We start from the raw sequence: 25115 nt of genomic DNA on the forward strand, positions 1-25115 counted from the left end.
TATGGAGGTCTATAAAATCGTTTTTATCATAATATAAAATAAAATAGTGGGTTTTGATATTCTTATATTGTATTTAAATCAACTTTATTACATACTGACGTCAGAAGAAAGTGTCTTTTGATGATTATGATTGTGTACTTTAAAAGGTATCATAACCGATGACACCGAATAAATGTTTATAAATTCTTATGCATTTTTTTTTTTTTGTAAAAAAAACGAAAGCCCTACGGCCTTCTGTTTCTCGTACATTTTCGTAATAAACCGATACCCAATGCGATTGACTTGTAATGAAGGGCCCAAAACACATTAGCTACGAGGTCTACGCGCCCGCACTATTAATATACCTTGGCCCCTGTAAATTTACAAAATTAAGTGAGTTTGGTTTACGGAAAAATATATTTAAGAAAACAAGAAGAAAAACTTTAAATAATACATATTCTACAAATATGCAAAACTTTATTTGAGCAATTTCCATTTACAAACGTTTTGTTGTTAAAACAAAAAAGTATTTTTATCCAAACACAATAACTTTACCAGAAAATAATAAAGAAAACCAAAGCTATATAATGGGACAATTTAGTTTTAAAATAAAGGCCATACAAAGTTTGCAATCTTAGTAGGGTTTCAGAAGGTATATCAGTTACGTTATGGGAAGCCTTGGGGGGGAAAAAAAAAAAGGGGTCCCCAACTTTTTGACTTTTCGACTTACGGATGTTTTTTTTGACTTTTCGACTTTTTGAACTCCTTTTGTTTTGTGACTTACGTCTTATGACTTTTGGCTAACCCATTTTACACGTGCTTTAGAAGCTGAAAGGAACAACTTTGGTTTCAGGTATGTTTTTTAAACGTTTTAAATAATTTCATTGAGATTTGTCATGAAGTAGAGGATGTGTTAAGGAGGGAATTTAATGTTATTTGATATAATCCCATAGTGGTAATATATCACAGACTTTAATTCCACAAGTGTGACTCTGTGTTTTGTGCAATCTGCTGTGTTCTAAATATGTTCATTATATAAGTGCTTATACATTTTTTGTCCTCATCACAAAATCTGTCCATGAGTAACAAACATTTTTTTACAAGTAGACAGGGAATACAAGTTTTACGTCTTAAAATGGCATGATGCACAGTATTAAGCATGTATCGCCATTCAGCATTTTATTGAGCTAACACAGACCCAGTATTTTTCTAAAGTACTTAGATAGTGTTGACCAATTTCATAAAGAACGGCAAGTGCTATGTTAATACACACAAGTACAAAGTAACTGAGCACCATTTGCATTAGCATCAATGTCTAATTTTGTTATTTATTTTAACAATTGAGAAAAGAACACTTAAGAGCAAACAAAGATATAGGACCAGTTAGAACAAAATATCCTACTAGCATTTTAAATGTTATATTTTCTCGCACCTATCAATCTTTAAAAGACGGAGCTAAGAGATTTACCCATTTTATATCCTATGAATGTATAAATATTTAGATAAAAGATAAATTCTTATTTCAGACACAACTACTGGGCAAAAGGTAACAAGATGAAAACCTTGATGTTGATCTGTGTCTTCATCATTATACTGCTCGGCATTACCAAAGCTACCATGCCAAGATACCTACCCTCAACGTACTTTCTGGTACGGCATGGCATTACGACGTCATTTTTTTTCGTGAAAAAGATTTTTTTTAAACGCTTTTTAAAAATTTTAAAAAGGCGTAATGTAAAAATATATACTTCCTTTTTTAAAAACTTGTCCCCGATGTTTTTTAAATTTGAAGAAAATTTAAAAAAATTTTGGGGAAAGCATAGGGATTTCCCTATAATTTTGGGCAGGTTTTTGCTGGATTCCAATGTACGTCAAAAGGGGGACACGTCATGGAAATAATAACAGATTTGGGATTGGATGCCGGGGAAAACTTTTATCGCTTATGCCCCAGCGTATATTTTTCCAAACCAAAAGGACCAATTTTATATGAAAATTTTGGAACGGGGTTTAAAATTTTAAAACCCATAAAAATTTTTTTTCCATGGTGCTGTGAATGGGTAAAAGTAGAAAAAATAATAGAGGGTTTAGAGGTTTTTTGGGTTTAAAAACAACCAAAAACCTTTTTTTGCAAAATACTTGTAGACCACCTTTAACTGAACATTATCAAGTTTCCCCCAAATACTACGTTTGTGGATGTTTTGGTACGGGAAAACTTGCAAAATTTTCTTTAACTATTGCCCCAGGCAATTAAATTAGACAACGAAAATTTTTACAGATCCGAATAGGTTTTGGGGACTTTCGAAAACATTTTGTAGTGGAGAAAGCACATTTAACCCAAAGGGCGTTTTTGAGAAGTTTGGGTGGTTTGTACATTACGACATGGAATCAATTGGTGTGATTAAAATTTTTTTCAAAGGACTTACGCGATACATGGTGTATTTAATGAATCTGGTACCCCGATTTACAATGTGAAAACTTAAAAGTTTGCCCTTCATGGGACCTCAAAAAAAAAAAATAACCCAAAACCCGAAGTTAGAACCGCGGATTGCACATGAAATAAGGCAACAAACCAGTTCTTACTGTTATTTTGTGTGGTAAACCTGACACAATTTTTTTGAAACCCCAAAGACCCTTGGTAACTTGAAGACCTAATAATTAAAAAACATTTTCACGGGGGCCCAAAAAAAACAAAGTTTTTGGGAAATTTTTTAGAATTTTAAAAATTTCCCCTTTTTAAAACCAGGGTTATTTTTAAGTCATTGGGCCCGATTTGCCCCTAAAAACTGTGTACCGAGTTGAACGATTTAATTTTAAAAATAAAAATAATATAAATACGCTTTAAAACGACTAATAGTGATTATTTTCGTGTTATTGATATATACTAGGTTACTATAGATTAAGTTTCAAAAAATGATGTTTTAAAATCATAAAGACGATAGTTAACGATTTCACTTCATTATATGATTGTTTTAAGATATATTTAGAGAATTACAATATATTTGTGAGTTATCATTTAAGTTATAACCACTCTAATTTGCATTATAAGGCATTGTAAAATTGACAACATTGTTGAGTGGTATACCTAAAGGACACCTGTATGCAAACTTTAAGCAAAGTTTACCGTACGGATTTTGAGTTGTAGGCATTATTATGAGTCAGAACATATACATTAAAAAGGCTTTTTAAAAGAAATACATGTATTGAAAAAAATATCCGTTGTCATCTAATCATTATCATGTTTTGATAATATATTTATATTATATAATTATTATATCTATATATCTAATATATAACGTAATATCATGTTTTGCAAGTGTTGTTTGTTTAGATGCAAATGATAACATTCTAGTAATGAACTATCCATGTTAAATGCATGACTATTCTCGACACGATAGAAATATGCATGGAAATGTTTCTTTACCCCACCAATTTGAACATTTTCTATCATATCATTCTAAATTTAAAAAATCACTAAAATTACATTTAGTCTAAGGGATTGTTTCAAAGTTTGCTAAAATCTTTCTGGAAGTATACTGATTCATTCTGTGAAATATGTAAGGCTTTTACCGGCTAGTTTGTAATATACATGTATAAAGCATTGAAAATGTAATATGTCGAATTTGCTCTTAGATTTAGTATTAATTAGGCAATGAATATCTGTAAAAAATGTTAATAATAGAAAACGAGCATATTTTCCATCTAAATATAGCTAGAAAAAATATAAAAATACAGAAGAAAAAAAATGAAGAAAAAAAAGTTGGCTCCTTTGGGATTCGGACCAACAACCATCTGCATACTCTTGAAATGGAGGTAGTGCATTAGAATGGTCATACCTTAACATGTCATTTCTTTAACAGTCTTTGCATGTAATTTTTCACGAAAAGCATAGGTGTAGCGGGAATCTTCCTAAAGTTATTTAAACAATCAAATCTAAACACATTAATTGTACAAGTTAATGGTTTTTCCAACTCAGCAGCCTGTAGATATTAATTTGTAAAGTTTTTACATCACAATATAGGTATGTGCAATTTTGTGACTTTGTACGTAAAATACATGCTGTATTTCTTTTTGTTTTTTGCATACGTATTACGAGATTAACGGCACTATATGAATCGACTTCTGGTCGTATCAAGCCCTGGTTACAAAAGGCTTCCCGACTAGGAACAGAACCTCGGTCTCCCGCGTGACTGGCAGGACACTTTCAACTATGCCAAATGTCACAGGGGGAGAAAGATATGCAGCCATACCGGGATTCAAACCCGGACACCCTTAGAGGGCTAGTTCTGTCCCGAGATTGCACATCATCTACTGAATATATTCGTACCGCGACATATAAGTTATACGTGTAATTTCTAGTATGTGTAATTAGATTCAAACGTCTTATTCATTCGCAACAATTAGCAACCATACTTTTTAGGATGTATTATGGTATTTAAAAGGAATATATAATTATGATTGTTATTTCAAAAATAATAATTGATCTTTGTTATAAATGCTGACTTATTTTCTCGTTTTTTAGGTTTTGCCTTGTGACTTTTCACTTATAATTTATCACTTTTTACTTATGACTTTTATCTTTTGACTTATAACTTTTGCTATTTTCTGTTACTCTTTGCCTTGGTATAAACATTAGTTTTACTTGATTTTAGATTAATGCAAAATAAGCAAATTTGTGATACGATCACCAAACGCAAGGGAGCACATCAGCCGAGAGAGGTGTTGAAATCAGTACATTTAGACACCAGCCTCATGTTTGCATTATAATCCTTATTTGTTGACAATTTATTATTGTGTTATTGTAAATTTGTTATAACCAAAATAAACTTGTAATTTACCACCGGAATAAACAGTATATAAATGTTACAGATAATTTTTTATCTTTGTAGAGATAGTGTTCCATTAAAAGTATAAGTAAGAGGTTGAAATGAGCAAAGTTGAAATAGAATAGCAATCATTATAGAAGTAAACTATGTGGAACCAGCCAACTCCCTCAACAGACTACCTAAATATACCTCTACCGAAAGACCACACTGCCAAAGGTTTTTACCTCACGGTCTAGACCGTGACATGTTGGCAGAGCTATCAATACTCTTTTGGAATAAATACGTTTAAACAGATAACAACAAACATTGTTTATTCTACAAACGTGCTTTATTTTGTTTAACAAAATTGTTGTCTTATAAAAAACAAATGTGTTAGATATGCAAAAAAAAACTGCATTTGAGCTTCATTATATTTAATTTAAAAAAAGAGATAAGAAATACAGAGGTAAGCATTTTGTTTCTAAAATAGCACATATGCCTTACTTAAAAGCTAACACTAAAGAACAGCTAAAATTAACACTCAACTCAACAAAAACTTCAAGTATTTACGTCACAGAGGACATATATACATGCAATATTTCTACAAAACAACACATTGTTGATACGTTACTGATGAAAAAAACTAAGAAATCATGAGTGTTTTAACGCAGCTTTTGAAAAGATAAAATAAATTCGGTAAACTAGCAAAGCTAGAGTGTCTGTATTATTATTGAAGTCACGATTTTTAAAATCATTTTCAGAGCGTTATTTTTTCATCATTCTAAATATTCAAAAGAGAGAAAAAGGAAAAAAAACACAGTCTCTAGCTTAAAATGTCCAAGTTAACTTTAAGAAACTGTATACATTGTATAATGAATATTTTAAATAACGTCCACAAGTTTTTTTTTTTCGAAGAATGACCGACTTTATATGTAATGGAAATCTCATAGTCTTTCGTAATGAGCTTACCCCCAACCCACAGCGTGTCGAAAAAGGTAAGAGAACGATTAAATGTTATAATCAATTTTGTTTTTAACAACACAATGCACTCTGTCTCGCCGAGACATATCTGCCAGTAAATTCAAGTTGATGCCTTCAACAGTTTTTGAGATAATTATGAGTTTAACAAAATCTAAGTATGAAAAAAACAACAACAAAAAAACACACACACAACAAAGGGGAGTTTCTTAAATGTATGTTAGCTATGAAAGCAAGAAGTATGTTTCTTTCTGCCTCGCCAAGCTTTATGAACATGCAAAGTTTGGTTTCGGTACCTTTCATATAAGTTTTAAAATTTACAATGGCCAAATACTGTAAATTATGAAAGCCAGAATTATGAATTCATGATTTTTCACATTTTTCTCTGTCTCACCATGACCTGTCTATCGATACAAGTTTTATACCATATTGGTGATATTACGGAATGCCGTTAGGGCCATCGCCAATGAATGTATTGATCTTAAACGCGATAGTCGATAGTACGATAGTGAAAACGCGAAATCACGAAACTACGATGGTGAAAACGCGAAAGTACGATGATGAAAATGCGATAGTACGATGATGAAAACGCGACAGTACGATACTACGATGATGAAAACGCGATAAACTATCGTGTTTTCACCATCGTACTGTCGCGTTTTCATCATCGTAGTTTCGTGATTTCGCGTTTTCATCATCGTACTGTCGAGTATCGCGTTTCAGATCAAACCATTGATAGGCGATGGCCCTAACGGCATTCCGGAATGCCGTTAGGGCCATCGCCTATGAATGTGTTAATCTGAAACGCGATAGTCGATAGTACGATGGTGAAAGCACGAAATCACGAAACTACGATGGTGAAAACACGATAGTACGATGATGAAATCGCGATAGTACGATGATGAAAACGCGATAGTACGATGATGAAAACACGACAGTACGATGGTGAAAACGCGATAGTACGATGATGAAAAAACGACAGTACGATGATGAAAACGCGATAGTACGATGGTGAAAACGCGATAGTACGATGATGAAAACACGACAGTACGATGATCAAAACGCGAAATCACGAAACTACGATGGTGAAAACGCGACAGTACGATGGTGAAAACACGATAATTTATCGCGTTTTCATCATCGTAGTATCGTACTGTCGCGTTTTCATCATCGTACTATTGCGTTTTCATCATCGTACTTTCGCGTTTTCACCATCGTAGTTTCGTGATTTCGCGTTTTCACCATCGTACTATCGACTATCGCGTTTCAGATCAACACATTCATAGGCAATGGCCCTAACGGCATTCCGTATGATATGGACAGGATAAAATAAACGTGGCGGGAGGTGACATTATTTGTTTCCAATAAGTGGTGAGGTTAAAACTTGAAAATTATCGAGCGTCTGAAACAAGTGTGAAAAAGTAACACTCGTATTCCGAAAATGACTGAATAATTCCAAATCACAAGTGTTTGGACATTTTGCATTTGCTAAACTGTACTACTTTCCACTCGGAAGGAACGCTGTTTTGCAATGAAACCTCTTAGTCTTCTAAACTGGTTCCGAAAACTTGACAAATATGTATTGCTGATGCTCTTGCAACTGCTTTGTAAATGAAACCATTCGACAGCACGTCCTTAATTCCTACAGGTAGCTTTACTAGAATTAAAATCAAAAAACATTAAAAGAATGTGTTATCTCAATTGAAATGAAATACATATATATACAAAATGAAATACAGAAAAATCCCTTAATACATAACTGTATACAAAAGTTTATATACAAATAACATGTACTTTGTACTTGGTAGGTTTCCTAAGTTATTGATACTGAACAAGTGTATAAAGTTTCAATATTATAGCATAACTGGTTTATGGGACCATATTTCATAAACCTTCTGACAAAACATTTTAGCTTTAAAAATGGGCATAAGTATGAAAATTCTAAACCATAAATTCAAAGTCGAAAAAGAGGCATAATTTGATAACAATGTAATTCAAAAATTTCTAACTTAGAGCGTGTTCTAAACAAGTATGTGAAGTTTCAAAGCTGTATGATTTATTGTTTTTGAAGCACCATTTGTCATGAAACTTCTTAACTATAAATTTCTTTGTCAAAATAAGGCCTATAATTTGGTTTATATTCAGTATAAGAAGAATGAACTACGGGTGAAAACCGATTGAAACTGCAGCCAACAACAATGCGAGACTTATTTGGATTTAAAACTGGAACCCATATAAAAAATAAAGCGTTTGATTCATACGCTGTATGTCAATTTGAAGTTATATATGCCTGTTCCGGAAATCAAAATAAAGCAAAGTATTTCCTCTTCCTAATTAATTAAAAGGCTTATATAAGAATAACATTCTGTTCTTGCATATGAGCCCACATATTTTGTTTTTTAAATAAGTCTCCAGTAAACTTAAGTAAATGAACTTACCTCATCTGAATCGTTGTAATATTCTGCCATATTTTCCTTGAAAATTATGAGGCAAGCACGTGGGACAATAACAAAATCCATAATTCAAAAATCAAAAGTCATAAATCAAAAGTCACAAATCAAAAGTCATAAGAAAATAGTAAAATAAATCTATAAGTCGAAACTCAAAAGTGACCCTCCAAGGCTTCCATAGTTACTCGATCAGTGATAAGATCGAGAGATCATTTAGCGTTGTTAAACATTGACAAGGGACCACAATAAGTGTTACAATTCTATTTTAAAGCACCATGCCTCCAAATGAGCCAAATATTTCAATAAAATCAAATTTGAGAAAAATGTACTAAGATTTTAGAAAAAGTAAAAATTCAAGTAATAATTTACATGTTATGTGCGATTAATGACTGGTTTTACAGTATACATGTATATTTACTTCCTTACTAATGCAGTTAAGGCTGTTAATGCATATCTTTACCACTTTTTGGTAATTTACGTCGGTTGTAAGTGACATTGATAATGTGTAAAATGCTTCCTTTTGGTTAACTCAAAATATTATACTTTTAAATACATTTTCAAAAGTTTCATGATAATAAGCATGAATCTGGAGGCGTACTTCTTTAAAGCGAACATTACAAATATTATATCTAAAACATGTGTAATCATTGTTACTTATACATTCATAGGCTTTCCGAGTTTTGGGGCCAATTATATGCAAAATTCAAATTATAGACATACACTAATGAACCAATACATGGCCAAGAAATCAATCGGTCCAACATAAATTTATGTTTATATCAGAGATAATTTAGAAAATTGCATGTTACTTTTGAAAAAACTAGGCACGAAATATAAAAATCTGAAAATATAATGCCACATATTCATGTATGTTAATATTGAAATCTTCAATAAAGTACGGACGGATATCATCATGTAGTAACATTTGAGCCGCGTCACGACAAAACCAACATAGTGGGTTTGCGATCAGCATGGATCCAGACCAGCCTGCGCATCCGCGCAGTCTGATCAGGATCCATGCTGCTCGCTTACCAACCCTATTACAAGTAGAGAAACTGATAGCGAACAGCATGGATTCTGATAATACTGCGCGGATGCGCAGGCTGGTCTGGATCCATGCTGGTCGCAACCCCACTATGTTGGTTTTGTCGTGACGCGGCTCATTTTGATATCTTTTAAATACGAGTTATGACAGATTTTAAAAATCCCATGAACCTAAGGAAAGAAGGTTAATCACTGTAATTCCTAAAAGAATGTTGATCACTTAAGAATGAATTTCTAGACTATAGAAATTAGGACCAGACTGTCCCGATCTAGATTTATATGTTTAATTCCACCATAATACCTCTTTGTATTATGTTCCGATAAATCCGCTTAGCGAAGTCCTTAAAAAACGAAATATCAGATAAAAAGCAAACTCCTTTAAAAAAAAGATATACGTATTTTTGTAAAATGTTACGTATTGAAATAGACATGTCAGCTCTGCCGTAATAGCGTTATGTCTAAAGACTTTAAAATGTCCCGTTTGCGACAATTATTAAAGTAACAGATTGTAAACTTTGTGTACAATCATTTCAACACCATTCGATCTCACAGATCATACAGTAGTCTTATTTGGCGAAGTTGACAGTTATTTGAGGTGACAATTATTTTAGACTGAAAATTATTTGAGACTGCGAAGTTCAGAGTTAATTCAGGTTACGTAGCTTTGGTATTTCGAAGTTGACAATAATTTTTTGACGTTGCAAAGTTGAGAATTATTAGAAATGGGGAAGTTGTCACGTTTTTTTCCCCAGAAAATCGGGTTTGTACTGGAACAAAATGATGGCAAACAATATTTTATGTACATTATTTGATAATGGCGTTATCAAACATCACCCACACCAATAACAACAACGAAACAAACAAAAAGAAATAGAAAAAGAAAAGAAAATTCACAACCATTATAATTTTTTGCTACCAGACAATTAATGTAGTTAAATGATTTTTCCTGCGGGCAATTAAATATGATAGATTCCCGTCCATTTTGACAGCGACAAAACGGTATTTGTGTTTCAAGTTACATCTAATTACACGTTACAATCGAATTTCAATGAAGGTAATTTGTAATTCACGTGTATACATTTAATGCAAATGAAATATATATGCAGTCGACTTGTATACAGTTGAAGAAAGGTTAAAATCATGTTTCCTGCATAACAATTATGTTAGTTTTATTCTATGTTATTGTTGTTGTCATTTTATATAACTGATATGTTCCGTTTCTTTGGTTTTTTTTAATTTAAGTTATCTTTGTTAGTTAAAGGTATTTGAATGTCGAACATAAAAAAATAAGGGACCGACAGGATAAAATAGAGAAAAACGGAATCCCTAAAGAACACACAAAACGACAAAAAATGAAAATGATGTGGGCTTGATTTGACTAAAGTTGTGGTAAATGCAAGCTAACCCTTAGCAATGACTTGAGAAACCACCCGAATTTTTGCATAAACTTCTCCATAAATGGCATGAAAAAACTTCCACCTGCCTTGCTGATGAATCGTTTACTTTTTATCGTATTTTAATCATATGAAGAAATATAACACTCACCCTTGGCTAGAAGTAAAAGAAGGTTTGAATCCTTTTAATGAAATGTTGTCCAAATGTTCTGTTGACGCTGCCGTTAATTTTGGATTCTTCTGATAAATTCCTTTAAAAGATTTTATTCTTGGTTCCGGTGTCATTGCGGCTGCTAAGTGCCTATTTCCGGTTGTCCCCACAAGAAAATTCGAAGGAGCGGAAGTTTGACCATTATGTAAAAATGTATGTCCATTTGGTATAACTCCTTTAGCTGGAGCTGTCCCGTTCATTTTATGCTGATGTGTATAACTATGACCGTTTTGATGCGACACAGGTACTTTGTCAGGTTTAACTTTTATTGTACTACTAACTTGTCGATTATTTCCGCTATCGTCACTAAGAACTACATTATTATCCATCGAATTAATCCGTGACCGTGATTCTACATTATCTACAACAATAATTTCATCTTTTGAATCTTTGTGTTCTATATCTTTCTCTGCTCCTAAATCTACGACTATACTTTCAAGTTTTGAGAGAACACTGTCGTCTGCTGAATCTGTTCCGCACTTTACGACATGTCCATTTCCGGTATGCCCGTTTTTGACACCAGTTGACATTCTGGGTTCTCTCCTCGACAACCTTCTCTCCAAGGCCGCCTGATCCTCCCTGAATGACTGCCGTGTTTTTAATTTTACTTCACGAAACTCTTTCTTGATTTCAAATTCTTTAATACTCTCCACTATCGCTTTAGCCATGTTTACACCTATTATAGAATAAGGACGAATTATCTAATGTTTTCAATATGGTTTGGTGCACATTAAAAATAAAATTCTTTAAGACCTATTAATCGGAATATATAACGGCTGAGTAATGGATCAAAGGTCTACTTAAGTTTTACCTATATAAGCCTACATACACGCCCTCGCAAGCTAATATTTTACAGCAAAACTCCAAGTGATTTTTTTCCATGACACACTACAATCATTATTATAAAAAAAACTTTCAAACTGTTAATCAGTTCTCTTGAAACTTTTTATACATGACAAAATTACAACGAATTTGACAATTTTATGTGGTTAAGCTAAAATCTACTTACATATTTTGTAAAAATTCCAAATCCTTTTTAAATACACACCTTCTCTTATTTATTCTGTGCCGTCTCTAAAAATCCACTCAAGTTGTCTGTTTAACTCCAAACAGAGTATATATTATTTTAACTGCGATATCAAATTCCAAACAAGTTTCATTTCAAATTACTTTAAAACAATTAAAGCCATTATTAAAACTACTTCAAAATGCATCGTCTGTGACGTACTTATTGTTTTATAGACTAGGTGCGCTCCACAGTTGACTGGTTCTCGGATATCAAATTAATATCTTCACAAATTATACCTACGTACTGTTCACAACCATAGCAGATAGCTTTAATGAAAATTTACATTTTTACGGCCAAAATTAACATATCATTATAATTGACTAAAGCGCACAACTGTAATAAATATAAGCAGACGATTCGATACTGTCAATAAACTGCCTTAATGTGATACAAAACCGAATTTTGTCGCAACTTATCCGCAAATTTAAGTTAGTTAACACATAAGGGTAACAAAATCGTCGCGATAATCATACTGTGAAAATAACTGTTGGTGAAATTGAATCGCTAAGGAATCTGGACGTTTGCCCAAAGATACGCGTGACAGTAAAAATATCCTGTCCGGTTGATTAGATTCGAAGGTAAAATTTTAATATAAAAAATAACAGGATGCGTGGTTATAACAAATATTAATTCACAACTAACATCATTATTGCATTTGAAAACAAAAATAACAACAACACCATGCTATTTTTTGGCTCGATTAAGCTGTTGCTATTATATTTCATTTTTCCTTCTGCAAAAGTCCAATCTGTAACCGCAGCTAGTTCACCGTTAGGACTTCGTCACAAAGGGTTTGCTAGTTGATTTGGGTAGTTTCTTTTGCAACACAATACTTTGGGCTTCTGACCATTCTCCTCGCACTGCCAAATCATATAAAATGTTGGTTACGTAAACCATCTTGGAATTAGTGGGGATTGGGCAAATACCTCTTACAGGTCTAACACATATTTCCATCTATTGTGGTGACAAAACAAAACGAACGCATTGGCCTTAGAGTGCAGTACAAACTGGGCTTATGTGTTCGGTAGGACAGCGTGCTGGACGTTCCTCATTGCTCGATAGTAAAACAACAGGAGAATGTAGATTTTTTTAAAGTTCAAACAGGGCCATAATTATGTTTAAATCTGCTCTCAAATATGTGTGTGAAGTTTTAACCCATGCAACCCATTCCCTTCCAGTTTTTAAGATACCAAACTTGCACGTAAAATCCTAATCAAAGTATGACGCCGACGCCTGGGTGATTAAAATAGTTCTCCCTATTCTTTGTGCAGTCGAGCTTAAAACTACAAAAAAATTAGGGAGTATATTTAAAGTATGGCAAAAAGAGTTCGCAAGCTACGAGTCAGAGGAAGTAACGTTCTAAGTCAACTGTTTGGCAATATTGATCAGCTATTTAGCGCTTGTTGTTCTATAGTTTTACTACGATTGTAAGCCCGGTATAAGTGGAGGAAAATCGAACAAAATCTGTATTGATCTACAAAGGTATTACAACAACGTTTATTATATCAGATTTCAAGTAAAAACGGCCATAAATCAGTGTAAACGAGGGAATTATTGAAATACAATGATTTCATGTCAATCTTATTGTACGATAAAAAAAACCTTTCTTGCTCAATCACTTGCTGAAATCAAAACTGACCTGTTTATTGTTTATGATAACAAAAATTCATCAACAAAATCATTGGAAATGAAGAAAAAACAAACTAGAAACAGCAATTGGTTTATGGTGATTTTCATTTACCATACTTGTCAGCTATAGCGCCCTTAGTATTCTATTAATTGTCTTTTACTAGGATTTGCTAAGCCCAGGTATAAGTGGAGCGGAAAATCGAACCAAATCTGTATTGATATTACAAAGGTATTACAACAAGTTTATTATATCAGGATTTCAAGTAAAAACGGCTCCATAAATACAGTGTAAACGAGGGAATTATTGAAAAACAATGATTATTTTATGTCAATCTTTTTGTACGATAAAAAAACAACCTTTCTTGCTCAATCACTTGCTGAAATCAAAACTAACCTGTTTATTGTTTACGATAACGCAAAATCATCAATAAAATCATTGGAATGAAGGAAAAAAAACAAAAACAAAAAATCAACAACAAGAAACAGCAGGTTTAAGGTGAGTTTCAAATGTCTGTAGAGTGACAGACACAGCTAGGGCTATAACAAATATGCACCGGATCAGGGGTTGGGGGATTGGGATCAAAATAGGTCCAAAAAGTTAATTAAATAACGAGAAACATTTTATTAGAAATTTTAACATCTTTTATTATACAAAATGTCATCGAAATTTGGGGCATTTTTTTTCATTTATAATATGCTTAATATGAATAACAAACTTTCTCTGCCACAATCTCTGGTATATATCCATTCATGATAAAATTTGAAATAATAAATAACACAATTTCCATGACCAATATGGCAAGTATGTAACATCAATTTACTAATTTATCTAGCAAAAGAAAAAATAAACTACACATAAATGACAGAATCTCTTTTCTTCACTCAACAATAAATGAATGTTTTATAATGCATATAAAAAAATCACGAAAATGTAAATTGGAAAAAAAAATTACACATACGTTCAAGGACCTAATGCAAAATTGTTGCAAATTTAAAAGAAATGAAGAAAAATAACATACAAAGTTTTACAATTTCACCCCCCCCAGCTTAACACTTAAAATGAGCATTAAAAATTTCTCATTTAAAAAACAAAAATATCTTTGACATTGAAAGCTTGGTGAAAATCTGGTAAATATACTTATATGAATTCATGAATAAACAACCATTTTAAACCATGTCCTTGTGTATAAAACACTAAAAACAATTTTATAAAATCTCATCATTTTAACACAATTCCATCAGTGAATAAACACCCATTGCTTATTAATTTATTAAACGGAACTATTTTAGCTTGATTGTTTTGAAAGCTTCGAGAACTTTTTTTGAACCACTCTCAAGTCTATTTTCGGGAACTGACCTGTACTGATGTGATAGTAGGAAAACATGGTTGTGGCACTTGGTACCTTCTAACTTGGCAAATATTTTAACCTTTTATCTGAACTGAAAGTTATTAACCCTTGCCTGCCACCAGTATAGAGCCAGGACATTCTGTATGTCAATGTGGTATGACCAGGCTATACAATGTTCACTGTGTTTTGTAAATTTTTCAATCAATAAATCAATCAACCAATCAATCAATCAATCAAACACCTACCACGTGACACATGATAAATTTGTGCACTTATTAAGATCTCTTATACATAAACTAAAATGGGGAAAATATAAATTTTAAACAAATATTTAAAGAAAATATCACCATAGATTTGAAGGAAGAAAATTTGAACTTATACAAAACACCCTGTATTATAAAGAAGTACATGTATTTAATGTAAAGCACACATAAATCAACACATATCTGAAATCAACGAAATGACAAATTTTGAATGCAAAATAAACATTGAAATAATCATAAAATATTCATAAAATCTTTCAAAAGGTGCAATAATACTACCCCATTTTATTTCAAATTTAACATTAAGTGAACATGTATTCTATCTTTTATTATCATTATTTTTCCATCAATGATTTTTCTGGTTATGTCAGTGTTACATAGCAATATGTTTCAGTATAGTCTAAAATAGGAGAAAATAGTTGAAAAATATCACAAAGGTGCAATACTCTCCCATATTATTTCAAATTTTGAAGTCAATATATTTTTATAGTTTTATAGTAAGAAGTGTAACATTTTAGCTGGTTTTGATACTGTATAAACTAGACTATGTCTTATAAAAAAGAAAAAAAGTTGAAATTTTATCATATAAATTTCACCTCAAAGTGGTCAATTTTCAACATTATGGTTCATAACAAAGACATTATTCCTGACTCACATTTTTATATCACATATTCATACACACAAAATTCATAACTTGCTGAAAATATTTTGACAATTGCACATTAAATTCTCATTTTGATTTTACGATGATATAATATACAATAATACATTATCAATCAATCAATCAATCAATCAATCAATCAATCAATCAATCAGTTGTGGCAATATCTTCTTACATGAACACTGCAAGCATGATTTACTGAAAATTTACATCATTCATGAAGATAACATAATCTATGATAATCATATACAATATTTGTCTGTGATAAAATTGCTAACAATAAAACCACATATAAAGTGTGCAATATGGCTTGAAATGTATAGAAAAATACCTAATTCACATAAATCTACAGGAAACAGAATGATTCTTTTAAACAATGTGCTTTTTCTGATAAAATGAAACTAAAGTTGAAGAAGTCGGCTACGTAAAACCTACACTATACTTGATTATATGTTAAATTCTTCTGTAGCATTTAGAAAAAGGACTCCCCCACCGCCTCCCAAAAAATAATATGATGTAAAAACTAAATTGTTCACTCTATAATTAGAAATCTACAGTCTGGTGAATGTTTGGTGTATTTTGACTATTTTACAACAAAGATTCAACAAAGATTAGCCTAGACTTTCAATCAAGTGCAACAGGCTTTTCAGTATAGAAAATAGTAAACTAGTCTAAATTATTTAAAATCTTCACTATTCAATTTACAGGACAAATACTGCAGGGCACAATTTTCTTGGTGATTTTGTAAAAAAACAACAACAAAAAACCAACAAAAAAACATTATTAACATAACTCTGAAAAATACAAAAATGGTTTCAAGAAAAAAAAAAACCTTCCTTTTCATTAAATATACATAAATTATGCGAGACAAAAATATAATTCATCCCTTACAATGGCAGTGAACATAAAATTTAGATTAGGATACAGAATATCCTCTGAGTGAATTAATGCTATAGCTATAAACAAGATTTAACTGTGCTTTCCCATGCTTTATAAATGCAGGTTAAAATCATCAATCAAAATGTAACATGCTGAGAGATGAAAAATTATATGTGAGAGAATGAAATTCTCCTTAATCAATGAAGAGATGTTTTTTTTAGTTAAGTATATTAACAACACAAAATATCGTGTACCTGTATTTACCACAAACAATTATTTCCATGTCTAATATTTCAGTTCTAACCTCAATCTTTCAGTACCATTGTCAATTTCCCAACAAAAGTCACTTCCTCACATGAGTCACTTCCCCATATGAGTATTTTCCATTCAAATTACTTCCCCCCCTGGAGTCACCTAGTCACATGGATCAATGAATAAAATGATTAATTGTCAAGATACTGGTTTGATTTTTCTTATTAAATTCCCTTGAAATATCCTCGTCCCAAGATGGCAAACCTTACCCAGCCTAGAAATCAAATTCAAAACCTTTGTCCTTTACATCTACAGGTCCTCATTCACTATCAAGCTCCAGTTCCCAGTACAATTACAAGCTTACATTTTATAACTACAATAAATGCATCAGTTTGGAAAACACATATGTAGCACATTATTTTAGCATCAATTTGTTTAAACTTTAGCACATCATTATCCAAACCTATATAAAGATCAGTACAAACATATTCTAGTAGTTAGTTCTTAATAATATCACTCTGTGCATCTAGTACCATGCAGATGTAAGAAACATCACTGTGTGTAAGGTGTACTCAGCAGATGTTAGAAAAAGCCAACTCCAATGTTAGTAATCTAGAAAATCACTGAAAGCAAATGGAAGAAAAGTTAAGAGTAATTTAAGAGCATTAGAAGCATTACATGAAGCTATTTTACAAGAAATAATTGCTAGCGAAACGGTTACATATTATATAAAGTTAGATAAAATACATAGAATAGATTTATAATATTATACAGTAGCAGTTCTGTGGATAATAGATAGATATTAGATATATTGTAAAACTTACAATTGTCATGTCATTCAAATATTATCTTTGCTTACATTGATTGAAGCATAGCTCTACACTTAAGATACTGTTGGTCTTTAGGCTTTTGTCAAGTTGTTAAATAAAGATGTAATTGTATGAACTTATTGAAAATCGAAACCTTCAAAACACGGCTTAATTAACACTAAAACAACATTTATAACAAAACAAGGTTTTAGAAAAAAAAAGTCCAAAATGCCTTTGCTAGTCTTTTACAATACTTCAGGGCTGCTATTCAAATCAAAGAACTCTTCAGATTTAAAACCAGTAAACATATGTTTTGATTCCATATTCTCTTCTTCAAAATCTTTAGTATCTATTTTTCGCTTCCTTCTTGATTTTCGTTTAGTTACCCTATCTGTTGGGATTTTCTTTACAAATGGTGACTGAAGATGTATTGGAACATTTTCAGGTTTATTTCTTAGAGGTGTAAACTGCTCCACTTTACCTAGAGGGCCAATACCAACACTGGTTGGTGATCTCAATGCATAAGCCATATCTTCAGACTTGTCACCAAGGGAATAAGTAATATTTTCTAATTCACCAGCATTTCCAAGAACTGCATCTGCATTTTGAACGTCTTTAGTAAGTGTATAATGTTTATCCATGTCAAAATATTCCCCATCTTCAGCTTCAAACTTTTCCAGCTGTTCAAAGAAACTATTTTGCGCAAAAGAAGCATTACTGACACTGGCAACATCTTCATTGCCCAATTCCTTTTCATTGTCTGTTTCCTTAATGTTCACTTTGTTAAAAGTACCAATTGTGTTAAAAAGTGTTGTACCATTTTCTTTGGTGTCAGGTATTGAATCTTTACTGTCAGCTCTGGAGTCTACAGCAGTTTGATTCCCAACAATTTCATCAGTTTCTGTATCATTGTTTACTGCTTCATTTACATCTAGAAAAACTTCAGATTCCATTTCCCCAAAGTTGTCTGATTGCTTCATATAAATGTCAGTTTCATTTATTGAGGCATGTTGCTTATTACTGATATCATCAATAGTGTCATTACCAACAGATTTTAGAGGAGTTACTAGACTACTAAGAGAGTGCGAAAGCAATGGAACACGTGACCTGTCCAACTTTTTGTATGACTTTTTATCAACTTCTGGAGTATCAGGGACTTCAGCAAAATCTTCAGATTCTTCTGTAAGGCCTAATTCTTCATTGTTTTCTCCAAGAAGCCCAGAAAGGAGTTGAGAATGAACAACTGCTGGTCTTATATCTTCTAAAGTGTCCAAAACCTCTTTGGAAAGGACTTCGTCTCTAAGCTTCATGAGTAAACAGTCAAACAGGGAGGTAAAGCACCCATCAACAATTGAACTATTCTGATTCGCTGACAGACAGGAAGTTGAGGTCAGGTCAAGATCACTGGGAAAATAAAGGTCACACACACCAAAAGTGACTTTACAGCATGGATTATTTATTTACTACTGGAAAAAAAAAGAATTTTTTTAAAAGATTTATAAGAGATGATTCCTTCTACATTTGAGTCTCAATGACGGATATTAGATATTTTGGGGTCGAAATTAAAGGTCCTGTAGATCAACAAAGTATTTATATAAATAATCCATGCTATAAATCATACACTCAGCAAGCATATTACACTGGTTATACACACAGACAATTGTGAAATCATTTTAAACCATATCCGTATCTTATCATATAATAATCTACTTGGTCAAATGCTTTGGACTTGTAAAGAATCCAGTTACATGAAAATAAATATTTCTTTATTTTAAATTTTTGTTGTTAGGTTTCAAGCTGCATCTCCAAAGACTAGAATTATGAATGAGAAAATGCATTTTTAGTAAAAGATTGGTAAATACAGTGAGAACATGTTCTGTATGATTTCACATTTAATCAAGACTAGCCTACAAGCACAAATAATTGTTTGAGAAAAAATAAAGAGAATAATTCTTTTTTAAGTCCATCTCAATAAGATAGTATGTTTTAATTGAAGAAGGTTACTATGATTTTATTTTAATCTAGAATCGACATGTAGAAAACAGAAATTTCCATGATGGAATGGTAAAATAGAGCAGTTTGTGCTTGCAGACAAGAGGAGAAAGGCTATTGAAGCAGATGCAGTACTGTATGCCCGGCAAGTTACACATATAATGACAGTAACCAATATACTATAATCCACATTTAATTAAACAGGCAAACTATACAAGGGTGTTGGCAAACTATACAAGGGTGTTATATTCACACTCATTCTTGCAAAAGGCTATAACCATTCCAAAAGAAAGAAGTTAAAACATTCTGATTCAATAAACTGTATGAAATATTTAAATTCACTGAAATTTCAATAAATATGATGGTACTCCTTTAGCTCTTCCAGACTCGCTTTCTGACAATGCCTTTAAAAGAGACAGCATGCAGTAGTACTGAGGCTTATTCCTTATTGCACAAATGCTATGGTAGAAGATAATTAAAATAAATCTGAGGACCAGTCTAACAGAGAAACTTTGCCATTGGACAGTTCTAAATCTATTTTTAGAACCAACCAATCAAATTTAAGGTTTTTAGACTGGTACTTAATTTTAAATAAGTTTAATAGCCATTGACTAAGTAAAAGCTTTGCAACATTTGTTCTTTCTATAAAACACGAGGATAAAATGAAAGTGTTCCCTTGGGCTTAAGGGGGAAATCTATTTACAAGTGAATAAAAAAAAGTTGTGGTTAAAATAAATGAATAAAGAACTCAATAAAACTAAAAGGAAAAAAAAACCATTACAAATTGTTCATTGTTAACAAAAAGTTACCTTTAATATATGCCTTCAGGATGATTGAATATTTACAGAAAACAATTAAACTACTGGTACACATAAAAAAATAAAAAAAATTATAATAATAATAATGCCAGTACAAAAAAAATTAAAATAAAAAATGTGCTTTAAATTCTTATGTTCAGAAAAATATTAATCTTATTTTTATCAACTGTTATTAGAAAATTGTTGGACACAGATAAAAACAACCTAACATTAGAAATAAAACCCCAACAGTTCTAGATGCTAAATAATTAACTAACTGATAGATAAATTTTTGGTAAACCTTGTAACTTATCCAAACTTTAAAGAAATACATTAGAATCATAAAGACTTTTAAGTAACTTTCATTTACTAAAATTGTATAACTTATATATTTTATAAATTCTAAAAAAAATACCTTAATCATATAAAATCATACACCTGCTAAAGTTTAAGAAAATAAAAATCATAATATCAAAAGAGGAGTATCAAAATAAAGGTATACTGGTACAATACATATGAAAATGTATCACAATATTTTGGAAAATCATATATATTTATATTTATAACATGTATATCTATGAATCACCTTGATGGGTTATTATGGGAGTTTGGTATACGCGGCTGCCCTCGTAAATGCGCCTGACGCTGTCGTGATAGAAATGCTTGACCTGGTTGTGAGTTCTCCAGTCTGTCAATGGCTGCCTGACGATGAAGCTGAATACCCTGCAATTATAAAATATGCATACCATTAAAATTCTCATTATTTCTTTTAATCTTTTTATTTTACTTTTTTTATCTTTCTTTTTTTGTATGGTTGCACCAACACAGTTCTGTATAGGTCATATGGCGACTTTCCAGCTTTATTGATAAAGGAAAACCTCAGGTGCCCTTCAGTGAATTATTTCAGGCACATACAGGCACCTGAATGGAACCGCCAACTTATCCGTAAATTGTTTAATACATAAATGATTCATAAAATGATATATAATCTCACAAAATTGGACATTATCACAAAAACTATGAATGTGAGAAGCATTTTAGAAAACACTGGGAACCCTGGAGAGCCTGAAAATATCACTACTCTAATCACTACTAATTATCAATGTACCAAAGAAACTATAAGTTTCCTAAAATAACACATAAAGTTTACAGTAATAAAGATATATAATCATCAAAATAGAATATAATATAACTTATGATATAAATCATGAATATATATATTTTATTTTTGGTTGAGTTTTACGTCAAACTAACACAGAAGAGGTCATGGCGACTTTCCAGCTTTACTGGTGGAGGAAGACCTCAGGTGACCCTTAGTGCATATTTTTTAGGCCAAGCTGGGACTTAAGTACAACCACTAACACTACATAAGCTCACTTGATAGCTTCCTAACATGATGATATCCTAAGTGCCAAACATGATTCAAACTCACAGCGTTGATAGGCATGTGGTTTGAAGTCAACAAACTTGCCCCTTAGACAAATAAAAGAACTTTCTGTTGCTGATAAAAATTCTATAATAACAACATAAATTGACCGGAAAAAAAACCCATAAAAAGTCCTGAATTAAGAAGACAAAAAGCATTTTCCTTTCCTCTAGCAAGCAACTGTGTTCTTAAAATAAAACTTTAATTAACCTGCATCAAACTGTCATCCTAAAATGACAAAATTTAACTCATTGTTAGATATGAGATATTCCTTCCAAAGGGTTTAATACATGTATAAATAAAATATACAGAATTTATTGAAGATTGCAAACTTTAATTATTATTTTAAACTGGTTCAAATAAAACCACAAGAATGCTCTCCCTTTGACACAATTATAATAACAGTCCTTCCCAGAGAAACATCTACATTATTGTTGTTCTGTGTTAAAAATCATTAAATTTATATATATTGTATTATAATTAATGGGCATTTTCCTTACAAAGGATGAAAAACATGGCACTTTTCCTTACAATGGGTGAAATATGTGGCCCTTTTCCAGATAAAAGATGGAAAAAAACATTTTTACTAAGCGGATTCTCTGATTCAATCAAAGATTTACTTACCAGATTATACCAGGCAGATACCATCATCTTCTCTTCTTGTTCAAATGTGTTTTTACTTTTCTCCTGATCTTTCTGTAACAACAAATAGAGAATTAACCTTTAACCCGATCAATTTCGATAATCGATTTGCCCTGCTTTCATTTTGGTATGGTCCATTCAAACTGAAGGGACTATTATACTAAAATGAAAAAAAATTAGCTATTATTATGCAGTCTGGCCTTTTGCTATACTATATATACCTTTTCCAGATATTTTGGGAAAAGGCCCTTGGCATAAATTAGAAAAAAAAACACATAAAAAAACGGGTAATTTAGGAACTTTCCCTTAGAATTACCTTACACATGACATGTATGGTCTTTAACATGAGTATGATCATAAAAGCTGTCTTTTCTTTTAAGAAACAAGTCAAATCAGTTCAATATTTCTAAGAAGTTGAATCAGTGTCAAATTTTGGCTGCTGTTGGGATCTTTTTCTTTGGAAATTAGGCTATGTAGACTGTGAATTGGGCCTTATATCAGACCCTGGTGATTGGGTAATTATGCCCTGGTACTAGTGGCAAAAGACAATCTTTTTCAATTCCATCACACCAAAGATAAATATGCATAAAAGATTATTGTTTTCTTACACTAGTAAGTCTATGTACACAAGTAAGTCTATAAGAAAGTATAAGAAATCAACAAACAAAATATTTTTACATAATGGAAAACTTGAGTCTTATAGAATTCTACTTCTTCTGATACATAATTCATTCTAAAGATTAAAAGGAAACAATTATTCACCTGAAGTTGCTCTATAAGCTTGTCTTTTTCTTGTATCTGTTGCTTTAAGGCTTGAACATCGTGGTAATTGTTTCCTGATTTAGACTTGGCTTCCAATGAATTTATCACCTAATTGAAAAAGCAATAAACAAATATGTTGAACATTTTATTTCTTGATTGGACTTTGAGCTTACTTTTTAATGTTGCCTTATAGCAAGAGACTTCCCTCAGAAATTCAGCAGATTAAGATTTAATACAACAGTACCGCATGCAGAGTTAACAGGCAAAGAGTATCAATAACTAATTTTGACAAAAATTCTAAGTTAAAATGGGGCATAAATTATAAATTATATCTTTCAGAATAATGCCTCTTGTTTTATAACTGCACCTTGTCATGATAAGCAGGAATTCCAAGTTTCATATTGATACCTATAAAATTGTTTGGGTAATTACATGTAGTTAAATTAAAGTTTTTGCACCAAGACAAGGACAGCACGCACAAAGATGACGCAGGGATCATAAAAGCTTGACTTTATCTTCAAAACAGACAAGTTGAAAAAGAGCACCGCTAGGCGGAGCATTATATGCCCAAAAGTGTTTTTTTTTTAAGTAAGGATGAAGCATTTTTAAGACATGGGAATTAGCTGTTCATCCTATAAAATTTTACAGCTGTAGGTTGATTAATACTTAAGTTATTGAACGGAAACTGTTTTCAGTTTTAAGGTTATAGTGACCTTGACCTTTGACCTTGTGACCCCAAAATCAATAGGGGTCTTTAACCTAATATGGACAATCATCCTAAGAAGTTTGAATATTGTAGGCCAAATGGAACTTTAGTTCTGCTCCGGAAACTGTTTTCAGTTTTAAGGTAATAGTGATCTTGACCTTTGACCTTGTGACCCCAAAATCAATAGCAGTCTTCTACCCAATATGCACAATCATCCTATGAAGTTTGAATATTGTGGGCCAAATGGAACTTGAGTTATGTTCCAGAAACTGTTTTAGGTTTTAAGTAATTGTGACCTTGACCTTTGACCTAGTGACCCAAAAATCAATAGGGGTTGTTTACCAAATATGGACAATCATCCTATGAAGTTTAAAATATTGTGGGCCACATGGAACTTAAGTTATGCTCCGGAAACTGTTTTCAGTATTAAGATAATAGTGACCTTGACCTTTGACCTTATGACCTCAAAATCAATAAGGGTCTTCTACCCAATATGTTCAATCATCCTATGAAGTTTGAATATTGTGGGCCAAACGGAACTATAGTTCTGCTCTGGAAACTGTTTTCAGTTTTAAGGTAATAGTGACCTTGACCTTGGCCCCAAAATCTATAGGGGTCTTCTACCCAATATGCATCTTCATCCTATGAACTTCATAGTATGAAGTTTGAATATTGTGGGCCAAATGGAACTTGACATTGACCTTTGACCTTTTGACCCCAAACTCAATAGGAGTCTTCGTCACAAGAAAGACAATCATCCTAAGAAGTTTGGATATTGTGGGTTAAATAGAACTTAAGTTATGCACCGGAAACTGTTTTCAGTTTTAAGGTAATAGTGACCTTGACCTTTTGACCCCAAAATCAATAGGGGTCTTCTACCCAATATGGACAATCATCCTATGAAGTTTGAATATTGTGGGCCAAATGGAACTCAGTATTAAGGTAATAGTGACCTTGACCTTTGACCTTGTGACCCCAAAATCAATAGGGGTCTTTAACCTAATATTGACAATCATCCTAA

The 25115-nt window shown here is 32.0% G+C and overlaps 2 protein-coding genes across 8 annotated transcripts in view; both read right to left on the reverse strand.

The window, feature by feature from the left end:
- Window positions 1-10779: 10779 nt before the first annotated feature.
- On the reverse strand, window positions 10780-12419 carry LOC132720362 (uncharacterized). Of its 2 annotated transcripts, none has more exons than XM_060704485.1 (2): window positions 11907-12419; window positions 10780-11534 (listed from the first exon to the last, which is right to left on the reverse strand). In XM_060704485.1, the coding sequence occupies exon 2, from the start codon at window positions 11524-11526 to the stop codon at window positions 10795-10797; it is 732 nt and encodes a 243-aa protein (XP_060560468.1). In that variant the 5' UTR covers window positions 11527-11534; window positions 11907-12419; the 3' UTR covers window positions 10780-10794. The 2 variants fall into 2 exon arrangements, with proteins under 2 accessions (XP_060560468.1, XP_060560465.1); XM_060704482.1 differs by having other exon boundaries at window positions 11868-12419.
- A 4868-nt stretch (window positions 12420-17287) lies between these two features.
- Window positions 17288-25115, reverse strand: part of LOC132720366 (protein Hook homolog 3-like) — a 44601-nt gene continuing 36773 nt past the window's right edge. For 2 of the 6 annotated variants that reach the window (XM_060704489.1, XM_060704488.1), the window contains 4 exons: window positions 23389-23496; window positions 22609-22680; window positions 21145-21281; window positions 17288-19173 (listed from right to left, as the gene is read on the reverse strand). In XM_060704489.1, the coding sequence (XP_060560472.1) occupies window positions 18015-19173; window positions 21145-21281; window positions 22609-22680; window positions 23389-23496 (1476 nt within the window). In that variant the 3' untranslated portion in view covers window positions 17288-18014. Of the gene's footprint in view, window positions 20584-21144; window positions 21282-22608; window positions 22681-23388; window positions 23497-25115 lie in introns of all 6 variants that reach the window. The other 4 variants (XM_060704492.1, XM_060704491.1, XM_060704493.1 and 1 more) reach the window with 4 other exon arrangements.

This window comes from Ruditapes philippinarum, unplaced genomic scaffold (assembly GCF_026571515.1).
Source record: "Ruditapes philippinarum isolate M1 unplaced genomic scaffold, ASM2657151v2 ctg1386_1_1_1_1, whole genome shotgun sequence".
Lineage (NCBI taxonomy): Eukaryota > Metazoa > Mollusca > Bivalvia > Venerida > Veneridae > Ruditapes > Ruditapes philippinarum.

What these genes read in the sequence shown, in the direction of transcription:
- LOC132720362 (XM_060704485.1), bottom strand. Translation starts at nt 11,526, where the DNA reads ATGGCTAAAGCGATAGTGGAGAGTATTAAAGAATTTGAAATCAAGAAA.